Genomic DNA, 19,220 nt, shown 5'->3' with positions numbered 1-19,220 from the left:
CAGCACAAATTGACGACCGGTAGAAAATGTATCATTTTCTAAAGCGCACACACTATACAGACGTCAACACTCCCGTTAACGTGGAATACGGCACACATCACATGAAGTAAAGCCCTTCTTTTTAACAGTTCTACGTTAAAATATGTCAAAGCTGCAGCATTAACGTGATGTGTCGCTTTAATGAGAGTAATAACGCTCACTACATCTGTATGTAGAGCTTCACAAGAGAGAGACAACACAATACAGGGAATTACAATGCAATAAGTGCAACAAAACATAAAATCAGACAAAAGGAAAGGAAATCCCTGTCCTGGAAACCTTAGAAACATAATGCGCAAGACTGTAAATTCTCACTTAAATTGTTTGTGCGGAGAATGGATAGTCTGTCATAATGAGAGGTGCAAGAGGGAATTTATATAATTTTTTAGATTAACTCATGCATCAGAACAGGGCTACTGATGAATATTACCCTAGGACTCAAATTGTAAATTTTGGAGAAAAATGGAAAAATCCCGGACGTAATAACAAAAAAAATGTAAATAATAGGTCAACTACATAACACACCACCTATGAATTCAGAGACTAAAGATGTGAAAATGTTGGTGAATATATATTTTTTGCATTTTAGGTTTTAGTTTTGCAAGCTCCAATTGCTCTAACATTGGCAAGATCTCGCAAATTTTGAACAAATGTTTTGAAATCTTCACATTTATTTACCTTTCATGCAAAGTCGTGCGATCATGCATATTTTATTTAACTTAAGATAGACATTTTTTTTTTAAAACCTACATTTCTTTGGCAAAAAGAAAAATTAAATTTTGACAGTTCTGCAAAATTGGACTTCAATATGAATCTGTAAATATAGCTCAATAGTTAGTTCCTCTACAAGGAAATACTGCATATTACGTTTACTATGCAAGCAATACTAATACTACTATTAACAAGCTGAAAACAGCCTGTTCAGTGAAGTTCTAAACAGGGACAAATCTTCCTTTAACAGACCAGTTGATACATTCTATAGGTGCTTATTGATCAAAAGCTGTGTGAAAGTGAAACACAAATGCTTACCCAGAATAGAACAGCACTTGAACAGAGTGTCATCCTTAAGCATTTTCCACAGGGTGTATATGGCACATGTTCTTCTTGCTGCAAATATAGAGAGGAAACATCATGATCAAATCTGAGATGCACAACCAAAATGAAGTACTTTAGGTTGAATATAAATCTTTGTAAGCAATGCCCTATTACCTGGGTTATGGGATTCACAACCACATGTGTGCATTTTGCCTCGTACTCTGGAAGAGGTTGTTCTTCTTGCTCTAAGAACTCAACAGTGTCCCACTCATACTCGAGTTCAGCCTGTCTGCGCTTCCAAAACTCCAGGAAAAGAGTAACTGTCAAGACATGGTAATGGGTGTTTCCAGTGGTCCTATGGCTTCGACATTAAAGTTAATATCTAGTGGGAATACCCAACATATGCTATGGTAAGTGAATTTGCTTCAAGCAACATGCTAATGATTTTTAAAGCCCCTGTTCATGAGAGGAACACCAAGACAGAAAAAATGTGCTATTGGCAAAAGTCATAAACCTGCCTTCAAATTGCATTTGTCAAGTGCATTCACCAATGCTGGTAACCACATTATTTGTTATACTACTGCCTGCTTGTTATGGTACTAAGGGTTCATATGCAAATAATAAAACAATACTGAAGAAAAACAGACTCTCCCTTTTAAACAAATGCTATTTTGCATAACCAAGTGTTCCACCTGCACTCGAAAATCTAAATATCTGAAGTTGAAATATATGTGCTGATGCTTAAAATGCTGGAACATGCATGAAACACGTGGATAGGCTAAGTATTTTTATTTTATATTCCAGTTGACAATTTTCAAAAACATATAAAGCCCAGTGCATTATCTAAAAATGCAAATGTTCTATAGACCTTTTGCTTTAGATGACCTATTTAAAAGCAAAAGGTTACACAACATTGTCTGGTAACACTTCCCTTCACTTTAGGTGTTTCACGGATTATGTTAACATGACATTTTATTGTCACCCACCTGTTAGCTGACCTGTGGTTTGGAGGATTCATAGTGCAAGCTGGTATTGGGCACGCTCAAAAGGTTGTGTGTTTTTATCAGTATAGGAGTCATATTGGCCATTGAAATGTGTTTAAATGATTCAGGTCTTATTTTGTTATACTGAAGGGAAGAAAGAAAAATAACACTTACCCCATATTGCCATGAATACAGCGAACACAAGTGTTCCAAAACTGTCAAATATGCAAAGTTTCTGGGGAAAAAAATACTATATTTAATATATATTTTTTATAAGAATGAAGAGCATTTCTAAAATTGTAGCAGCTAATCTGTAGAAATGTATTTTTGCTGCCTCAGGTCAGGTCCCTGCTGCAGCACGCACTATGGCGTGCACTGCAGAGACAAGAACTGCCCCTCAATGGGGCCGGGGCCGTTACCTACCTTGGCCGCTCTGCGGCCAGATTTTTCTGAAGACAGAAAAACGGTCTTCAGATCTGGCGACGGAGCGCTGGCCATGCCCCCCGGCGGTTCAGCCAATGAGGGTGAACCTGCTGGGTGACGTCATGGCCGTGCCCATCCAGTCTTTCCCCCTGCAGCTCAGTGCAGACCGGGGATCTCAGCTACATGCGCCACCAGCCTGGCAGACGCACGTGCAGCGCTGGACACCGGGGCCGCAGCCTTGGGCTTTTTACAGAAGCTCCCTCTTTGTTCTGCAACAAGCTCATTGCATCAACCCTTTTATGATGGCTCTTGTAATGGGAATATCTAATGTTTAATTATTGTATTTCTTTTCATATACAAGATCTGCAGCTTCAATAACGGTTGTTAATAAATTATTTTGGAACAAGTCCTTTTAAGAATAAACCAAACCGAATGGAGAGTCAAAGTCATAGCACGGAAAAGAAGTAAATGCTTTTCTTATTGCAAGCCATGTTTAAGGGACAGACCACACGTACTTATACCTGCGTGTCTATATGTACCTGGACTAAAACGAAATCAACCTTGAGTGTAAGTATACTGGCAGTGATAAAAAAAAGCCAAAAGCTGCCTGAAGTGAATTTTTAAGGGGGTTTTGAGAACACGTAGTGCTCCAGAGAACTTAACAGGAGAACCCCTCTTGTAGGGGGTCAATTTAGGAGTTTTGTTAAAACCTTATATACAGACATCACGCTCTTTAAAGAAATATATTTTCTATTAACTCTCTCTGTTGAGGAAATCAAATGATTACACAATAGATTTGAAGAGCTGGGGTAATCCACCGTGTTTGATGTGCAAAATAGCTACATACAGTAGTTATGGCCAATAGTTTCAGTAATACACTTGTTTCTGTTGAATTCACTTAATTGGTGACTTGTACAACAGATTTTAAATGACAATTCCCCCCCAAAATGCAGGGACTATTATCTAACATTACAATACACACACACTATATATATATTTATATATATATATATATATATATATATATATATATATATATATATATATATATACCCAAAATAGCACTCTAGCATACATGAAATGTATCAAAAAATTATTCATCACATACAAACATAAATTAATAAAAAGGAACAGTGGTGTCCACAAAGCTGTGATAATACTGAACACTCCTGAGATAAGTGGATTAGAGCTAAAGTTGGCTGTAAATACAAATACCACAAATCTAAAAGAAGGGACAGTAGCTGAACCTAAAAAGTGGAAACAAAGTAATTGCTGGTACACAGTGCTACACTACATTAGCAGTAACTGCACCCATGAATATAAAAGTGTAGAGGCAAGAAGGTTTCTTGCCTAAAAACACTCAGACCAGACGGTCAAAGGCTACCAAAAATGAGGCCCCCCTATGTGAGGTGGTTGTGTGAGAGTCACAACGTTAATAACAGCATAATAACACAAGGTTAAGATGCAGGTTGATAAGGCACACACAGAGAGGCATAAAGAGTGGCAGATAACAAATGACAAAGTCAAAAGGGGTACAGAAAAGTACTTAGCACCAGTCCAGCAAGGTGGTAGCAGATGTCCACAGCCGAGAGAATACTCGTAGGTTCAGAGGAAGTAAACCGCAACCGCCACACTGCGCATGCTCCCGAGATGATGGGAGCACCAACCGCAATATGCAGCAGGGAGAGGTAAAGCAGCTGAGGGCACCACCGCGTCCTGAAGAAACAGACAAGCCCTGACGCGCACGTTTCGCCTCCTGCTTCGTCCGGATCACTTTCTTTTTATAATATTTGTTTATTATATTCCAATTTTGAATTTGGTTCAATAATTAAATCAATTAACTGAAAGATGCAAATTGCATCATGAAAAAAAGAGTGAGTTTCTATGAGGACATAACACCTGAGACGCCCCAAAGGTGTTGGCTGATGGGTAACCTAAGGTTGTCGCCGTTTGGTAATGTTGCAGCTGCTCTATTGCTTCTGAAACTCACTAACCCTCTCATTCCCTGTACCCAATGTCTACTTCCCCTGCCTATAAATTGTAAGCTCCCGGAGGCAGGGCCTCTTCTAACACATTGCAGGTTTATCCTCTCTTCTAACACAATTTTAATCCTGTCTATAAATGTTACTTATGCCCATAATCATATCTCTGACTGCCCATTAAATATCTATAAACGGAATGTGTATGACCTTTGTTCATTTAATGCAACCATTTATTATTATAACTTTGACTTTGTCTCTTTGTCTCTTGTGCAACCAAATAATTGTATTTTATTGTAGTTGTTCTCAAACTGACAACAGTATTGCGATGCCCCGTAAGTGGAGGCCTGTATTTACTTAAAAATGTAAACGATGATGATGATGAGGAAAATAAGGTTTTGTTAACGCAGCAAAACATGCAAAATCCTGTGATATATATATATATGAAACACGAAAATAACCTGCAACAGACCTAAAATTAAATGTGCTAAAGCCAGTTAAATTAAATGTGAATAGTAAACACTACTGGCGGTGCTGGGGATAAAAATAGTATGAATTCTGCAGGACTGATATCGAAAAGTTCAATCTACTGGTCTGCTGTTTTCTAACAATTTGGAAGATACAAATTTCAGGCGCATGGAAATCCCTAAAGTACAAAATACAAAACCCTTTAAAACCTTCTGTTTGGGGGGAGGCTTCATGATCAAAGCCTTGAACTTTCCAAAGTTATCTCGAAAGAAAAAGGAAAGGAAAAGCGTAATGTCACCACATCTCCCCCTAACATCTGCTCTACAGACAGGAACACTAAGAATAAAACACAACTCAAATGGTTTGCAAAACGAAATAATCCTTAACCTTTACTAACAAAGCCTAAATAGATTATTTTATGTTACTTCCTCCTTTAAATCTCTCATGTAAACATGACATATTATGTAATAAGCATTATGTGGACATGCTTTTCCCACAATGTGTTATGAATGTGTAATTTAGTTATTAATACAGAATATGGGGATGCCACATACATTTCATACACTGCTGAATATTTGAGTTCATTTTCCTATTCAGTAATTCTTTGACTCGGCAAGTATTTGTAGTAGAAGCTTATAAGAAGTTACATTACCTTTGAGGATGCACAAGTAATGTTAAGGTACCAATATGTACATTCTTTGTCACACTGTGGGCACATAATTATGTTTCCTCCAATATTGGGGTCACACACCTCTTTGCTGAAACAAAGGGAATAAGTACAGTATAACACAATGTATTTTATCCTGACAAGCTGAGCATTCAACTGGCTCTACCACATCACAAATATATTAATGAATGCTAATGACTCTTTGTGGATAAAGATGTAATTCAGAGCAATAAAATCCTTCCTATTTCTAATCGGGTCGATAATCTAATTTAATACAAACTTTCCTCTGATTTACCTTGCTGCAGATTTATTGAAGGAAAAGAAATGGCACTGCATTATATAGGGGAAGGGCATTCCAGATGTGTGGGGCAGTGAGCGAGACAGGTTTTAGGTCAGAGAGGGCTTTAGATTCAAAAAGGGAAGACAGAATACTTGGGCAGAACGCAAGAGTTGGGCAGGTGTATAGCGAAAAATTAGGTCTGAGATGCAAGAACAGTGCCTTAAAAGCCTTAAAAGAGAGGAGGATCATTTTGTAAGTGATACGGAATTTAATAGGAAGCCAGGAGTGGGATTTCAACAGTCGCTGAGCGAGATTTAGGAATGTAGAATGATTTTAGCAGGTGAGTGGCAGGAGGGCCAGATAGCAGAAGGTTCCAATAGTTGAGGCGAGAGAATGAGGGCATGTGTTAGAGTTTTAGCAGTAGAGTGATAGGGGAAGGGCGAATCTTTGCAATGTCACATAGGAAAAAACAACAGGTTTTAGCTACATTGTGAATGTGAGAGGAGTAGAATGTGAGGGAGGACTCAAATGTGACAGCCAGGTAGCGTGCTTGTGATACTGGGTGTATGATAGCACTGCTAATAGTAATGTAGAAGGGGGTATATCCAACTTCAGTTCATGCCATACCTCCACGTGCAAGTTTCCTGAGATTTATATCCATAGAGGAAACATCCAAGTCCAACTATTGCAGCCAACAGCAGCATTTGGGTGTAGAAACCAAGCCAAGCAAAATAAATTCCAACTTTCTCACCATAATATTTCCTATGGAAAAGAAAATGTAAATGAGCGCTTTCCTTAACTGTCCAATTCAATTACACAATCATTGAGATTCAGTTTAGAGATGCAAGTGTGTGAAACCAATAAGAAATATTATGGACATTTTCCCCTAACACTGTTCGTTAATTCTGCCAGTATCTGCATTTGGGAGGTTGTTGTGGGCTGCAGGCTAAAGATGGCTCCTTGGACAGATTCCCGGTCAGGTCTTAAATTAATACCCTCCAAGGATCTAGAAATTTGGCAAATTCACCAGAGCTTTTATATCAATCAAAGCAGCTAAAATGAGTACACTGCCCCAGGTTACAGGATTTTTTTCACCCACGGTTAAATTTTTTATACTTGCGATGGGATATTTTATTAGTATGAAGGTATTTTATTAATATGGAGGATGGCTTATTGTAGGCTACAATAAACCATCTCGGGCTTTGAAAAATGTCTGCAGCTATACTTTTAATCTGGGGCCAAGTGGCTACCTGGAGATTGTCCCACTTAGAAATGTAACAATGGTTGTAGCGTAAGTGAGTTAAGAGCTTCAAATTATATACAGTATCAAGAAGTGTTTGTGGTGCACATGCACTGTGACATTGCAGGCAAGTTCTATACACCATTTTATTTAATTAGGGGGTTTATTATTATTGAGGATCTTGTTACTTGTTTTGCTTCTCTGAATAAAACATTATTATAGTTCTCTGGAATTAAATCATAGGGTACACATGTAGATCAGAATTCAAAAGGCACAATGCAGCATAAACTCAATAAATATGGCTTGATGGAGCACATATAAACGTAAGCATGAAAAGCACTACATTGTGTGCGGGAACTGATGATTGGTACAATAAATCAATTAAGATGATAGAACAATAACCAAAAATAGATCTACAGTAATTGATTTTGAAAAACGACAGTAAATTAAGCAGGTTAAATAATATTCATTTTTTGGCATGCTCAATGTCCTCCATGGAAGACCACATTGATTATAAAAGTATTTTCAAAGCTTGTCATTGCAGCTTTTCTATTAAAAAAGGATCCGTTAACACTGCACAATAGCGACGTGAGCCAGTATCAGGATACACAATCCAAAGAGCTGGTAAGTTGCTCCTATAGTAGTGAATATATTTGATCCCACAAAGGATTGGAGTAAACTATTAATTGGTTAATTCTTCACATAACATTGAAAGTAGCTTAAATACTTTGCACGTAGACTGCATTACCATTATCCAAGATCAGTAAATATGACAAGAATAAGGTTACAGAGTGAAGAATTGACCTAATCAATCCTTAGGTTATCGGACATTAAGTAATTTCAGAGAATTACACTTCATTTCTGAACCCTTATACTGTACATACATATTTTCTTTTACTATTGTTCCCACCTTACAAGGTCCAGAGGTTGTAACTTGAAAAAGCTGCGGGGGTGTGCCCACTCCCGGTACAAAAGATATCTTTCATTGGGGCATCGGGTATCCTCCGACTTCAAATTAAACCTACACTGCAAAAATGAACAATAAAACATATGTCAGATAGACATCCCTTTATCTTTCTTCTTTCTATTAGTGAACAATTTGTTTGCACAGTGTTATAGCAAGAATATAATCTTTCTAAAAGATGTACTGGAATAGGGGTTTTATTTTTTTTAATCAACGTGAATATTGTCATTTCAGCGCATTCGCAAGAGGACTTAATCCAAGTCATTGATAAGTATTTGTTTCGAGAGAAAAGGTAGATACCCCATGTACGTACATCATGAAGGGGAAAAGCAGCCTTGTAGATCCCGGAATCCAAAAGTTTGTTGATGCCAAATTTCTTTACGTTATCCTTCACTGCGTATTCCACACGTGAAAGAATAAACTGAACCTGAAAAACAGAGACCACCTCATTCATAGTCAATGGATATAAAATAAAAAAAGGATAGGACTAGGAATATGTATGGTTACCTAATACATTTAATAATCAAGTAAACGAGGACAAATGTGACTATTTTAATGTTTTTATGTTTTAAACAGCGCCTGCGAAAACATTCTCTAAAAGACGCATATTAGTGACTAACCTTTATTTTTATTATAAAATAAAGTACTGGATTTAATGTAGCTAAATAAAGTAGTATCGGGAAGTTCAGGACAATATCCTCACTTTAACACAAACGTAAGTCTAAAAACAGATTAAGCAGGGTTTTCTGTAACATACAATTCGACTTCTTGTTGATGGAGTGAAGAAAGTGTCTCTATCCTGGATGTAAAAATCCCCAAGACGATCAGTTTCAAATGGTGCAGTGAAGAATTCTTGCTCAGGCTTAATTACATCTTCACTAACGGTGAAGAATCTGGTGAACCAATTGAAAGCTGAATGGCGTGTTCTTAAGTCATTGGGCTGTAAAGGCAGCTTGATGTGCATAACTTCAGCATAGGTACACAAGACTTCCCATGTAGCATACACCTTTACAAAGACGAGTTTTTCATCCAAGACCTGAAGTGCGATTTAAAAGAGAAACGCCAAAATCAATTTGACAATTACACATTTACACTGTAATCATTTTTTATTCCTATAAAATCATATTAGCGATTTCAAATGGGGAAAACAATAGATCAAAGTTCAGTGCTTAGAGTCTTAAAAATATATACACACTATATAAAGAGAAAGAAAGGGAGGATGTCGGTACAATTAAAAAATAAGAAATTTTTTATTATTAACAATTACAGTACTATTCCAGTATTAATATTCATACACCCCCCCCTTTCTCCCCGAGTCCCTCTTGTCAGTAACCCCAAGTCTGTTTGTCTGTGTCTCTCTGCCCCTTTGTCTGTCTACCCTCAGTACTGGTAGTTGCCTTGGACCTTTTCCTCTTCTCCTCTATCCCACTCTGCTCTTCCTTGGATGGGTATTCTCTGCTCCTCTGCCCCAGCCCCCAACTCTTCTGATTGGTCATTTCCCCCTCCTCTGAGGGAGAAGTGGCAGTACGTACTCCTTTCTGGCACTTATTTAAGCAGCAGGAACAGAGTACTGGCGTGGCCCTACTCCACTCTAGGCCTGTCAAAGGTACAATCAGTACCTATTCAACATTTTGTGTGCAGAGCAATAAAGTAACTTGCCCAGTGTCAATAGCAAGCACATTCCAGAAGCAGGTCTCCCACATCAAGTAGCTTGATTACAAGGCATCTTTTCCTGTAAATGCCAAATAATATTTTTTATGATATTCGGCGATTTTTTTTTAGCTGAAGTCTATATACTCAAACAGCAGGATTATCATATTTAAGGAAGATGCATTTGTCAAATGAAAAACTCTTTTTAGAACATTAAGTCAATCTTTCTGCGAGAAACAGCATCAAAAGCATGTTAGAGATAACTTTTCTAGTATCAAATAGAAAAAACACTTACTGATCGTGTTACTTCCAACTCCAAGCCATTTCTTTTGAGGTTTGACTCATATGCTTGCCTCTTTCTCTGCAAAATAAAATTGGAAGGATAAAACTTTAAATACTTCGCACATATAAACACAGGCCTGATAATATACATTAATGGATGATTATTTTGAGTGGCTGGTAGATAGTAGGAGAGATTAATTTGAATAATATTGCACATACATAAACACTTTAGAATATAATGCAAAATACAGTACAGTATTTGTTTTTTCCAAGACCCTCTAAAAAGTGGTAGTTCTTTGGCATATTGTTGGTTAACTGAGTTTATGTCATGATTCCCTCACGCAGTAATCCCTGCCGACTAGTATGGGCACACAGAGGAACTAGGTTCTGACTGGCCGATAGAACTAGAATACAGTCAAGGAGGCTAGCTGCAATTCTAGGCTGGCTATAAAACCCCACCCATCTCATTTGGTCTTTGCTGGTCAAACTTTCTGTTTCCAGGTCCTTGAAAAAGAACGCTGCGACGTTCGAAATGCGTTGGATGGGTCTTTTGTCACATTAAAGTGCCCTTTTAATCATTTTTTTGTCCTGGGTTCTTCCTGCACCGTTTGTGCTGGTGCGCTTTTTGGTCTCCCTTTTCCCTGTATTGCATTGAGTAGCTGCACAGCCTGCCTGCCTGCCCTACCAAGATGTGAGTACTTGTATATTTTTCAGGGGAACCTGCCAATGAGACTGATGGTGAGTGGGTTGCACCACACACCACCTGTCTTCAGGAGGATAGTACCCATTATATGACACAATAGGTACTATATCAATTGTTAGTACCCTGGTACAGTGGTCTGGCTTATTATCATTTTGAGATATACCTGCATTTGAGCGCTTCAGCCATTTTCAATATTGTTTCCAGGTCAGGAGGCAGGCTATTATTTCCCTCCTGCGCTGCAACTTTCCTTGTTCCTTTGTATTTAAGCTTCCAGTTCTACTGATTGTCAGGTATCCTCTTGTTAATTTTGTAGTCCCGTTGCACTATTTTTGTCTCTTGTTTGTCATTTGTCTCTTGCTACCATGGCTGTTGCATGTACTGTAGCACTGCAGTTTACTTTAGTTTGTCTAAGTTTTCCCTTCACTTTGTGCCCCCTGCTTTTTGTCTGTCTCCTAGCTACCATAGCTTTTTGGTGAAGCTCTGCACATTTTGCAGACTCCATTTATTTTCCCAGTCTTATTATTTTTGTTTCATTAAATTCTGTCACGTTTTGATATATTTTGGTCTCCTGTCTTTTGTGGGTTTCCATACATCCCGATAGCAAACTACATTATGAAAAAATAAAATCCCCGCCATTTGTACTTGTATGTTCCCCACAGAAGAATTGAAGCAAAATAGTACCAATTAAACTCTTTGCTATTAGAGGGGCCATCATTGCAATCAATAGCTGTCCCTTCTGGCAGTGAAGAGGTTAAATCGCGTATTTACCTTTGTTCCTGATCAAGCTACAAAATTGTTGCATTTCAGTTCTAGTTTACTTTTCACTTTAACCTTAACAAAAAGAGAAACCTTATATTCCTTAATTATGCACATGGGAGAAGCCTGGGCTACATTACAACTTCCATGTGAGCAGATGTTCATGGAATAAGACGGCTGGTCCACAAAAAGGAGGAGTGTCTTGGAATGCAGCTGAATCCACCGAGGGAAGCTCAACCCCGAGTTTCCCAGGCAAATATTTTTATTAAAAACAAATACACAAATCCTGAGCTCCTCCCGTTCTGGAGTGTGCAGCTAGGAAAAAGAATTGGCCTTACATTTATGGAAAATTTGTACTTCAGTATTAGGTATACCTTTTTTTTTTACTTGGACTAACAATTGATATTAGAAGACAAGCTTTCGAGAGCTCTACTCTCTCTTTCTCAGGTCAAGCATATCGAATTTACAAAGATTCCATGAGTTTAACACAGATGTAAAAAACAAGCTAATCTAAGACGGAAGATGTGGAGAAATTATGGCAGAGGGTGTGGTAAATAAAAAAAAACATGGCAATAAATGGATGCAAGGGATAGTGAGAAATGTGGAGTGTGAAGGACGATACTGTACATCCATCAGCAGTGTGAAAGGGGAGAAGGGATTGAAATGTAAAATTATTAGAGCGGTAGGGAGAGATATTACGAAAATGTATGATCGTGTGGAGGAAGACCTCATATCTGCATTAAGTCTTGTTTTAGTGTTAAGGAGCAGTATCATTTTGATTTCAAATGCTTTCCGTTCTTTAGTGCCTTTAAACATTCCATTGGATGTTTAAGTCATTTCTGGATTGATCTGGCTGGGAGAAGTTACTGTACGTCCCTGTAGTATCTTCATTCTTCATGGTTTTTATGGTGCGTCTGTAAAACTATATACAGACACACAACAAGCACAACAACAACTGGACTAACACAGCTATTCCCATTTAATTCATTTGTGAAAAAGAAAATACACAATTCCAGTGCGCCTCCCTAATTGGCTTGCAATTTATTAGTGTCGTTCTAAAAGTTGATCTTAAGTATAGTAGCAAAGGAGCAATTTAGTTGCATCTTATGACCAAAAAATGATTCACATGTGCCCTGTCAAGGTAAACTCCATTTCAGCAGGTACCTATTACTTAATAGGTATAAATACATTTTGGTTGCAATCCGCAGTTCACTCTACTGAAGAGGTGGTGAGTGTCTATGACTGACAACAATAAGAGAAATATGTTTATATATTACTTTTCACTAAGGAACTTGTGCACCCACACTTTTCCTTCATAATGCGAAGGGAACCTCATTGCCTCGGCTTTTTCCAGTTTTAAATTGAACTAAATCATAGATAGAATTATGCTCGTTGATTTAACCCTTTAGGCACGTTCACATATTTCACCAAATTTAGCCCACAGGACAATAAGAAATATTATACATTTAGTACCCGAAGGAATGGAGTCTACCTTCACGAGGTTGGCAGCCTTGAATCATGTTTTGATCAAAATATGCAACTAAATGACTCCTTTGTTATGTAAATGTAGAATTTCACTAAAATATATTTGTAGGTTCCAATTGAATATTGCTATATTGTACAAAAAGTATAAGGAAGTAAATCATTCCAACGGCAAATAATTTGAAAAAAAGAACTACAAGTTTAGCCCTATATTAAAAATAACTTTGTCCTTTAGTGGTTTAAACGTCAATAATGCAGGTGTGACCGCAGATAATAAGCAAAAATACATGACTCGCCTTTCCTTTTAATGTTTATTCTTTAAGTCAGTACCAAACAAATGAAACATGGTAGATCTAATAAAGATACCTTAAGAATGTGGTTAGGTAAGAACCATTGGTTCATATATGAGGGGGGATTCTTCCCCACAAACATTAACTCAATGTCTCTCTGTCTCTGTGTGTGTGTGTGTGTGTGTGTGTGTGTGTGTGTGTGTGTCTCCCTCTCCCTCCTAAAATGCCCTCTGCATCTTTAAAACCCCTTGGTGCAGAAGTTACCAGCAACTCAAAGATGTGCAATCTACAGTATTACAGTCCCCAACCCAAGTACCAGCGAAAAGATTAATCTTACTTCGCGATTACAGAAACTATAAAATTGTACTGTATTTCGGTTTAATAGCTTTGCACATCTAGGTACACAAATAGATAATAAATGTACTGGTTAGTATATTGGTTTGTTTGTACAATATAGTGTATACCAATCAATTAAATCATTAGAACTAACGTCACACATTATAATATCCAATGCATAATATTTCGGAATGTGGACAGCAGACTTAACACATCCAATGCATTAGGCCGGGCCCATACCGCTATAAGGTAGGCAATAGAGCGCGCAACGGAGCGTGACCGATTTATCGCGGGACAACATTTTTTTACTTTGTCGCACGTTGGCCAGGTCACGTGAGTGGTTCAGCCAATGAGGGCGCACCACTCGTGATGTCACGGGCACGCCTCAGACATGCCTCTCCCTCGTGTCTCCTCCTCCAGATCCCGGCCACGGATCGCCTCTGCAGTAGGCACGCGTGACGCCACGCGCTCCGTCGCGCGCGCATCTACAATATTGGAGACCTGGCTGTGCACATTCTTATTATTTTTGCCATTTTACAAATGACATTAGAGATGTCTCATTTTCAAATATGTCCAGGTTAAGCTGCATGGAAAGAAAATTAAAGGTTATTTCATTTTTATGATGTCATGTACTGTACTGGCTGCGAAGGATCAGATTTCTTTAGTAAGTGATAAATGTACATTTCTAGCCCGTGAGAGAGCAGTTGTCTCACTAACACACAGCACAGATTTGTATTCAGAAATGAGCCAGTTCATAAATTACCGTGATATAGTCAATAATAAAACAACTGGCTCCAGTACAGTACGTGTTTGACATCAGCAAGTCACATTGCAGCTGCACATCACAGGTTTTCCTTTAGTTAATTAGGAACCAGTTCCTTTTCATGTTAAAATTGAAAAAGAGAAAGGCATGCTATCAAAAGTATGACTATGTTTGTGGGGAAACTCACAGTAAATAAGCTCCCGAAGGCTTGTTTGTGGGGAAACTCACAGTAAATAAGCTCCCGAAGGCTTGTTTTAGTTGGTGCGAGTGCTCGTGCAGCACACTTTGTGTGTACAGGTCTGTGCTTTGAGCGACAGGTGGGCGTGGCTTTCATGCACACGGGTAGATGTGGCCATGACGAATGTTACATTAATTACACACACATACACACACACAGATTGGGTAACAGTGTGTGACGCGCAACAGGTAGCAGCGCCAAAACATACTTTTCACAGTCTTTCCCCCGATCGGCGGGGCTCCACACTCACTGCCGTGCGCGCGGCCCTAGTATAGAACGGCTGGCTAACCACAGCCAATTATAAGTGCCGCGTGCGCACTATAATACGGGCCTAAGAGATCAGCTAGAAAATCAGTACAAATTATTAACAATGGTGCTCTTTCTACTACATTCCCTTATAAAAAGGTGAAACATTTCTTAGAAATGCTCAGGTTACAGTACCCCGATCATCCACCCGGACAACTCAGAACCGTGACTCAGGCCTTCCTTCCCTCACCCAAGGCCAAAACAGCTGTTAATGCAACAGTCAATCTCATGGTAGGATTGCACCCGCCCCGAGTGCTCTGCCTTTTAGGGAGAAGAAGTGGCTCAGTGAGTAAAGACACTGACTCTGTAAACAATGACAATGACGCTATCAGCCTTGTGACCTTGGGCAAGTCACGTTATCTCTGTGTCTCAGGCACCAAAAACAGATTGTAAACTCATCTGGGCAGGGACTATGTCTGTAAAATTCCTATGTGCTACTACTGTATTGTACTGTATGTCTTTATTTAAATAGCGCCATTAGTGTACATAGCGCTTCACAGTAGTTATACATTTGGTAATCAAATAAATAACAGATAATATAAATAACAGATCATGGGAATAAGTGCTTTAGACATAAAAGTAACATTAAGGAAGAGGAGTCCCTGCTCCGAGGAGCTTACAGTCTAATTGGTAGGTAGCGAGAACGTACAGAGACAGTAGGAGGGAGTTCTGGTACTGTGCACTATACTGTAATTGTGAAGCACTTTGAGTCCCATTGTGAGAAAAGCACTATATGAAATAAAGTTGTGTGTGTCTGTTTTACCCTCCCCTCGCTGCTTTTCACTAGCAGCATGGGTGGAGGGAGAGAATATATTACAGTGTGTACATGATCTGTATAGTATATGTAATCTCTAGTGTATATAATATATACACTAGAGATTAAGAAATGCATGATTTTGAAGATAATATATATTTTTTTCTATTAAAAGGTGTAGGACATGCTTGCGGCAAAATACGGACATTATAGGGGTTAAACTGAAAGGCTTTTGGAGGGAGGATGCTGCAAATCCTGAACAACACAACTTCCCAACAGGTGAAGTAAAAAAATGTATTATACCTGTAATTGGCTAAACTCACTAGAATTATAAAATATTCTAAAATACATTATATATATATATATATATATATATAATCAAAAAAATAAATAGATGATACCGTTCTGTGGCTAACGAAATGCTTTTATTTGTGCGAGCTTTCGAGATACACTGATCTCTTCTTCCGGCGATGTTACAATGAATGAAGCAAAAGGTAAACTTAAAAACAGTGTCTCTTGGAATGTTATCTGTGCTGTTCCTTCCCCTGGTGTGGATGTGTTTTATGGCTAGAGGTGTCAAAAGGTTACTGTGAAAGCAAGTTAAGAAAGAGTGTGTATGTGTATCAGTGTGAATAAAAATGAATGGAGAGACCACAGTGTATACAGTGCTTTACACAAGGTGTGTGTGGAGTGGGACTGGATATAAATGGTGCGGGTGGGTGTGGAAATGTGAGAGTTAGTAGCACAACTAAAAGTGTGTGTGGATACTTAGTGGTCCCTATTGGTGTATAGGGATGGAAAAACAAGGAGTATTAGTATGTGTGAGAGACAGCTGTGTGTGCAAACATATAGCACAGTATGTACAGACATGGCCTTTAGCGCTTATGGGACGAGCGTTCACTACTGTCAGTAATGACTCATAAAATTTCGATCTCTGTTTAGGCCACTGCTAAGTGTCCCGAACAGTTGCATAAATTTGTATTCATGCAACCGTCTCTCTTTCGGGGTTTTAAGATTACCTTTGAGTATGGCAACCCTCAGATCGTTCATCTGATGGCCAGAGGCAGAGAAATGTTCGCCAACAGGACTGTCTCTTGTACCGCGTGTGATGCTGTGGCGATGCAGGTTCATTCTCTTGTTTAGCCCCTGCCCTGTCTCACCTATGTAGTAGCAGCCCCCTGGGCATTTCATGCACATGATGAGGTACACGACATTGCTGGAAGAACAGGTGAACCTTCCTCTGATTTTGTATTCCCGATTCCTGTGTGGTATTTGTATTGTGTCCGCTGTGTAGAGCATTGCGCAGGTTTTGCATCTTGGGTCCTGGCATGGTTTTGTCCCACATTCAGTAGTACTGCTGAATACTTTACTCCTCACCATAATATTCTTGAGATTATGGGCTTGTCTGTATGATAATAAGGGTGCTTCAGGGAAGACCTGTTGCAGTCTTGTATCTTCCTGGAGGATGGGTTGTAGTTTCCTGGCGATCTTGCGAAGGAACAGCACAGATAACATTCCAAGAGACACTGTTTTTAAGTTTACCTTTTGCTTCATTCATTGTAACATCGCCGGAAGAAGAGATCAGTGTATCTCGAAAGCTCGCACAAATAAAAGCATTTCGTTAGCCACAGAACGGTATCATCTATTTATTTTTTTGATTATTGAAGCTCGGCTAACACGGTACTGATACCTCTACATATATATATATATATATATATATATCCAATTCAGTTGTAAAATAATAATATACGACAGTAATGCATTAATGTAACTACGTTTTGGCAGAATAATAGGCCATAGATTGAAAAGGAATTTCTTGTTTTAGCTTTGATATTTATTTCCTACATTCATTTGTGGTGGTTAGTTAATATGTTTATTTAAATGCTTTAATGTAGTTCAGCAGAGACTTGAGGAAGTGGAATAGAATGCATTATAAATATTACAAAGAGAAGTGGGGGAATACTTGCTTCAGTTCACAGTACAGAAACCATTCTTGCCAATTATATGTATTGTACCGATACATTACCACTGCCAACTAGACATCCCAAAGGTGCTCTCTTCTGCACCCAGATTCAAAACAATAATTAGAGTTATACAGTATAAGAACAAAATGTAGCATGAGTCTATTATTTCAAGAACAAAAGCAAGGCTTCCTTTAAATGATCAGAAAAGTGCTTTGAATTGCTACATACATGCACAAATATGATCAAACTTGCAGGCAGTGTTAAGGTGATAGGCAAAAATTAGACTTATAATAGCAATATATTCATATGATGGCAGTGAAATTGGTCTCATACAGATATATGGCATGCGCTCACTACATATGGATACTGTAATTCTGAAGTAGTCTTTTATCACTATATAAAACAAAATAGGCCCTCAGTTTATATATTAAAACATAAAAAATAATAATATTGTGGACTATCTAGAAGAGGAAAGAAATCTTATACTATATTAGTGAAAGCACTGTATGTTTGCCTGCCTGGATGTCCGGTGTCCCTAGGGGAAATCTCATTGGTCCCTTGGGTCGCCCGCCCCCGCACACATCTCATTGGCCTGAGGCGGAGTGACGGCCCACACACACACACACACACACACACACACACACACACACACACACACACACACACACACACACACACACACACACACACACACACACACACAACACAGCAGCTCTATACACACACACACACACACACACACACACACACACACACACAACACAGCAGCTCTACACACACACACAACACAGCAGCTCTATACACACACACACACACACACACACACACACACACACACACACACACACACACACACAACACAGCAGCTCTATACACACACACACACACACACACACACACACAACACAGCAGCTCTATACACACACACACACACCCTCTGTCCGCCCCCCTCCCCCCCCCTCACGTGCGCCGTCCTGCACTGGCTCCGGACGGGAAGCGCGCAACACAGCAGCTCTATACACACACACACACACACACACACACAACACAGCAGCTCTATACACACACACAACACAGCAGCTCTACACACACACACACACACACACACACACACACACAACACAGCAGCTCTATACACACACACACACACAACACAGCAGCTCTATACACACACACACACACACAACACAGCAGCTCTATACACACACACACACACACACACACACACAACACAGCAGCTCTATACACACACACTCTCTGTCCGCCCCCCTCCCCCCCCCCCTCACGTGCGCCGTCCTGCACTGGCTCCGGACGGGAAGCGCGGCCCTCCTACCCCAGCCGCTCCCTTACCTCCCCGGCGCTACCACCCGCTCAGGTAAGTCACTGTGCGTCCCGCCTCAGCCTCAGGCCCACTGCGCGTCCCGCCTCAGCCTCAGGCCCACTGCGCATGCCACCTCAGCCTCAGGCCCACTGCGCGTCCCGCCTCAGCCTCAGGCCCACACACACAGGGCGCTTCCTACCGCCGCTCAGCCAGACGCCACATCGAGCGGGCGCCGGGGGGGGGAGCGCGAGTCTTAGGCCCACACAGGGCGCTTCCTGCAGCCGCCTGCACGCCTCA

General features: G+C 39.6%; 1 protein-coding gene across 4 annotated transcripts in view; it reads right to left on the bottom strand.

Annotated features, from left to right (window-relative positions):
• ANO6 (anoctamin 6) overlaps window positions 1–19,220 on the bottom strand; it is a 108,193-nt gene that overhangs the window by 25,791 nt on the left and 63,182 nt on the right. For all 4 annotated transcript variants that reach the window (XM_075600122.1, XM_075600124.1, XM_075600121.1 and 1 more), the window contains 9 exons: window positions 10,024–10,089; window positions 8,836–9,114; window positions 8,392–8,505; window positions 8,025–8,140; window positions 6,502–6,636; window positions 5,580–5,685; window positions 2,232–2,292; window positions 1,249–1,394; window positions 1,069–1,146 (listed from right to left, as the gene is read on the bottom strand). In XM_075600122.1, coding sequence (XP_075456237.1) covers window positions 1,069–1,146; window positions 1,249–1,394; window positions 2,232–2,292; window positions 5,580–5,685; window positions 6,502–6,636; window positions 8,025–8,140; window positions 8,392–8,505; window positions 8,836–9,114; window positions 10,024–10,089 — 1,101 coding nt within the window. The remainder of the gene's footprint in view (window positions 1–1,068; window positions 1,147–1,248; window positions 1,395–2,231; window positions 2,293–5,579; window positions 5,686–6,501; window positions 6,637–8,024; window positions 8,141–8,391; window positions 8,506–8,835; window positions 9,115–10,023; window positions 10,090–19,220) is intronic.

Source organism: Ascaphus truei, chromosome 5, assembly GCF_040206685.1.
Source record: "Ascaphus truei isolate aAscTru1 chromosome 5, aAscTru1.hap1, whole genome shotgun sequence".
NCBI lineage: Eukaryota > Metazoa > Chordata > Amphibia > Anura > Ascaphidae > Ascaphus > Ascaphus truei.
The sequence above is the reverse complement of the archived record's forward strand: the minus strand, read 5'-3'. Positions and strand labels throughout refer to the sequence as shown.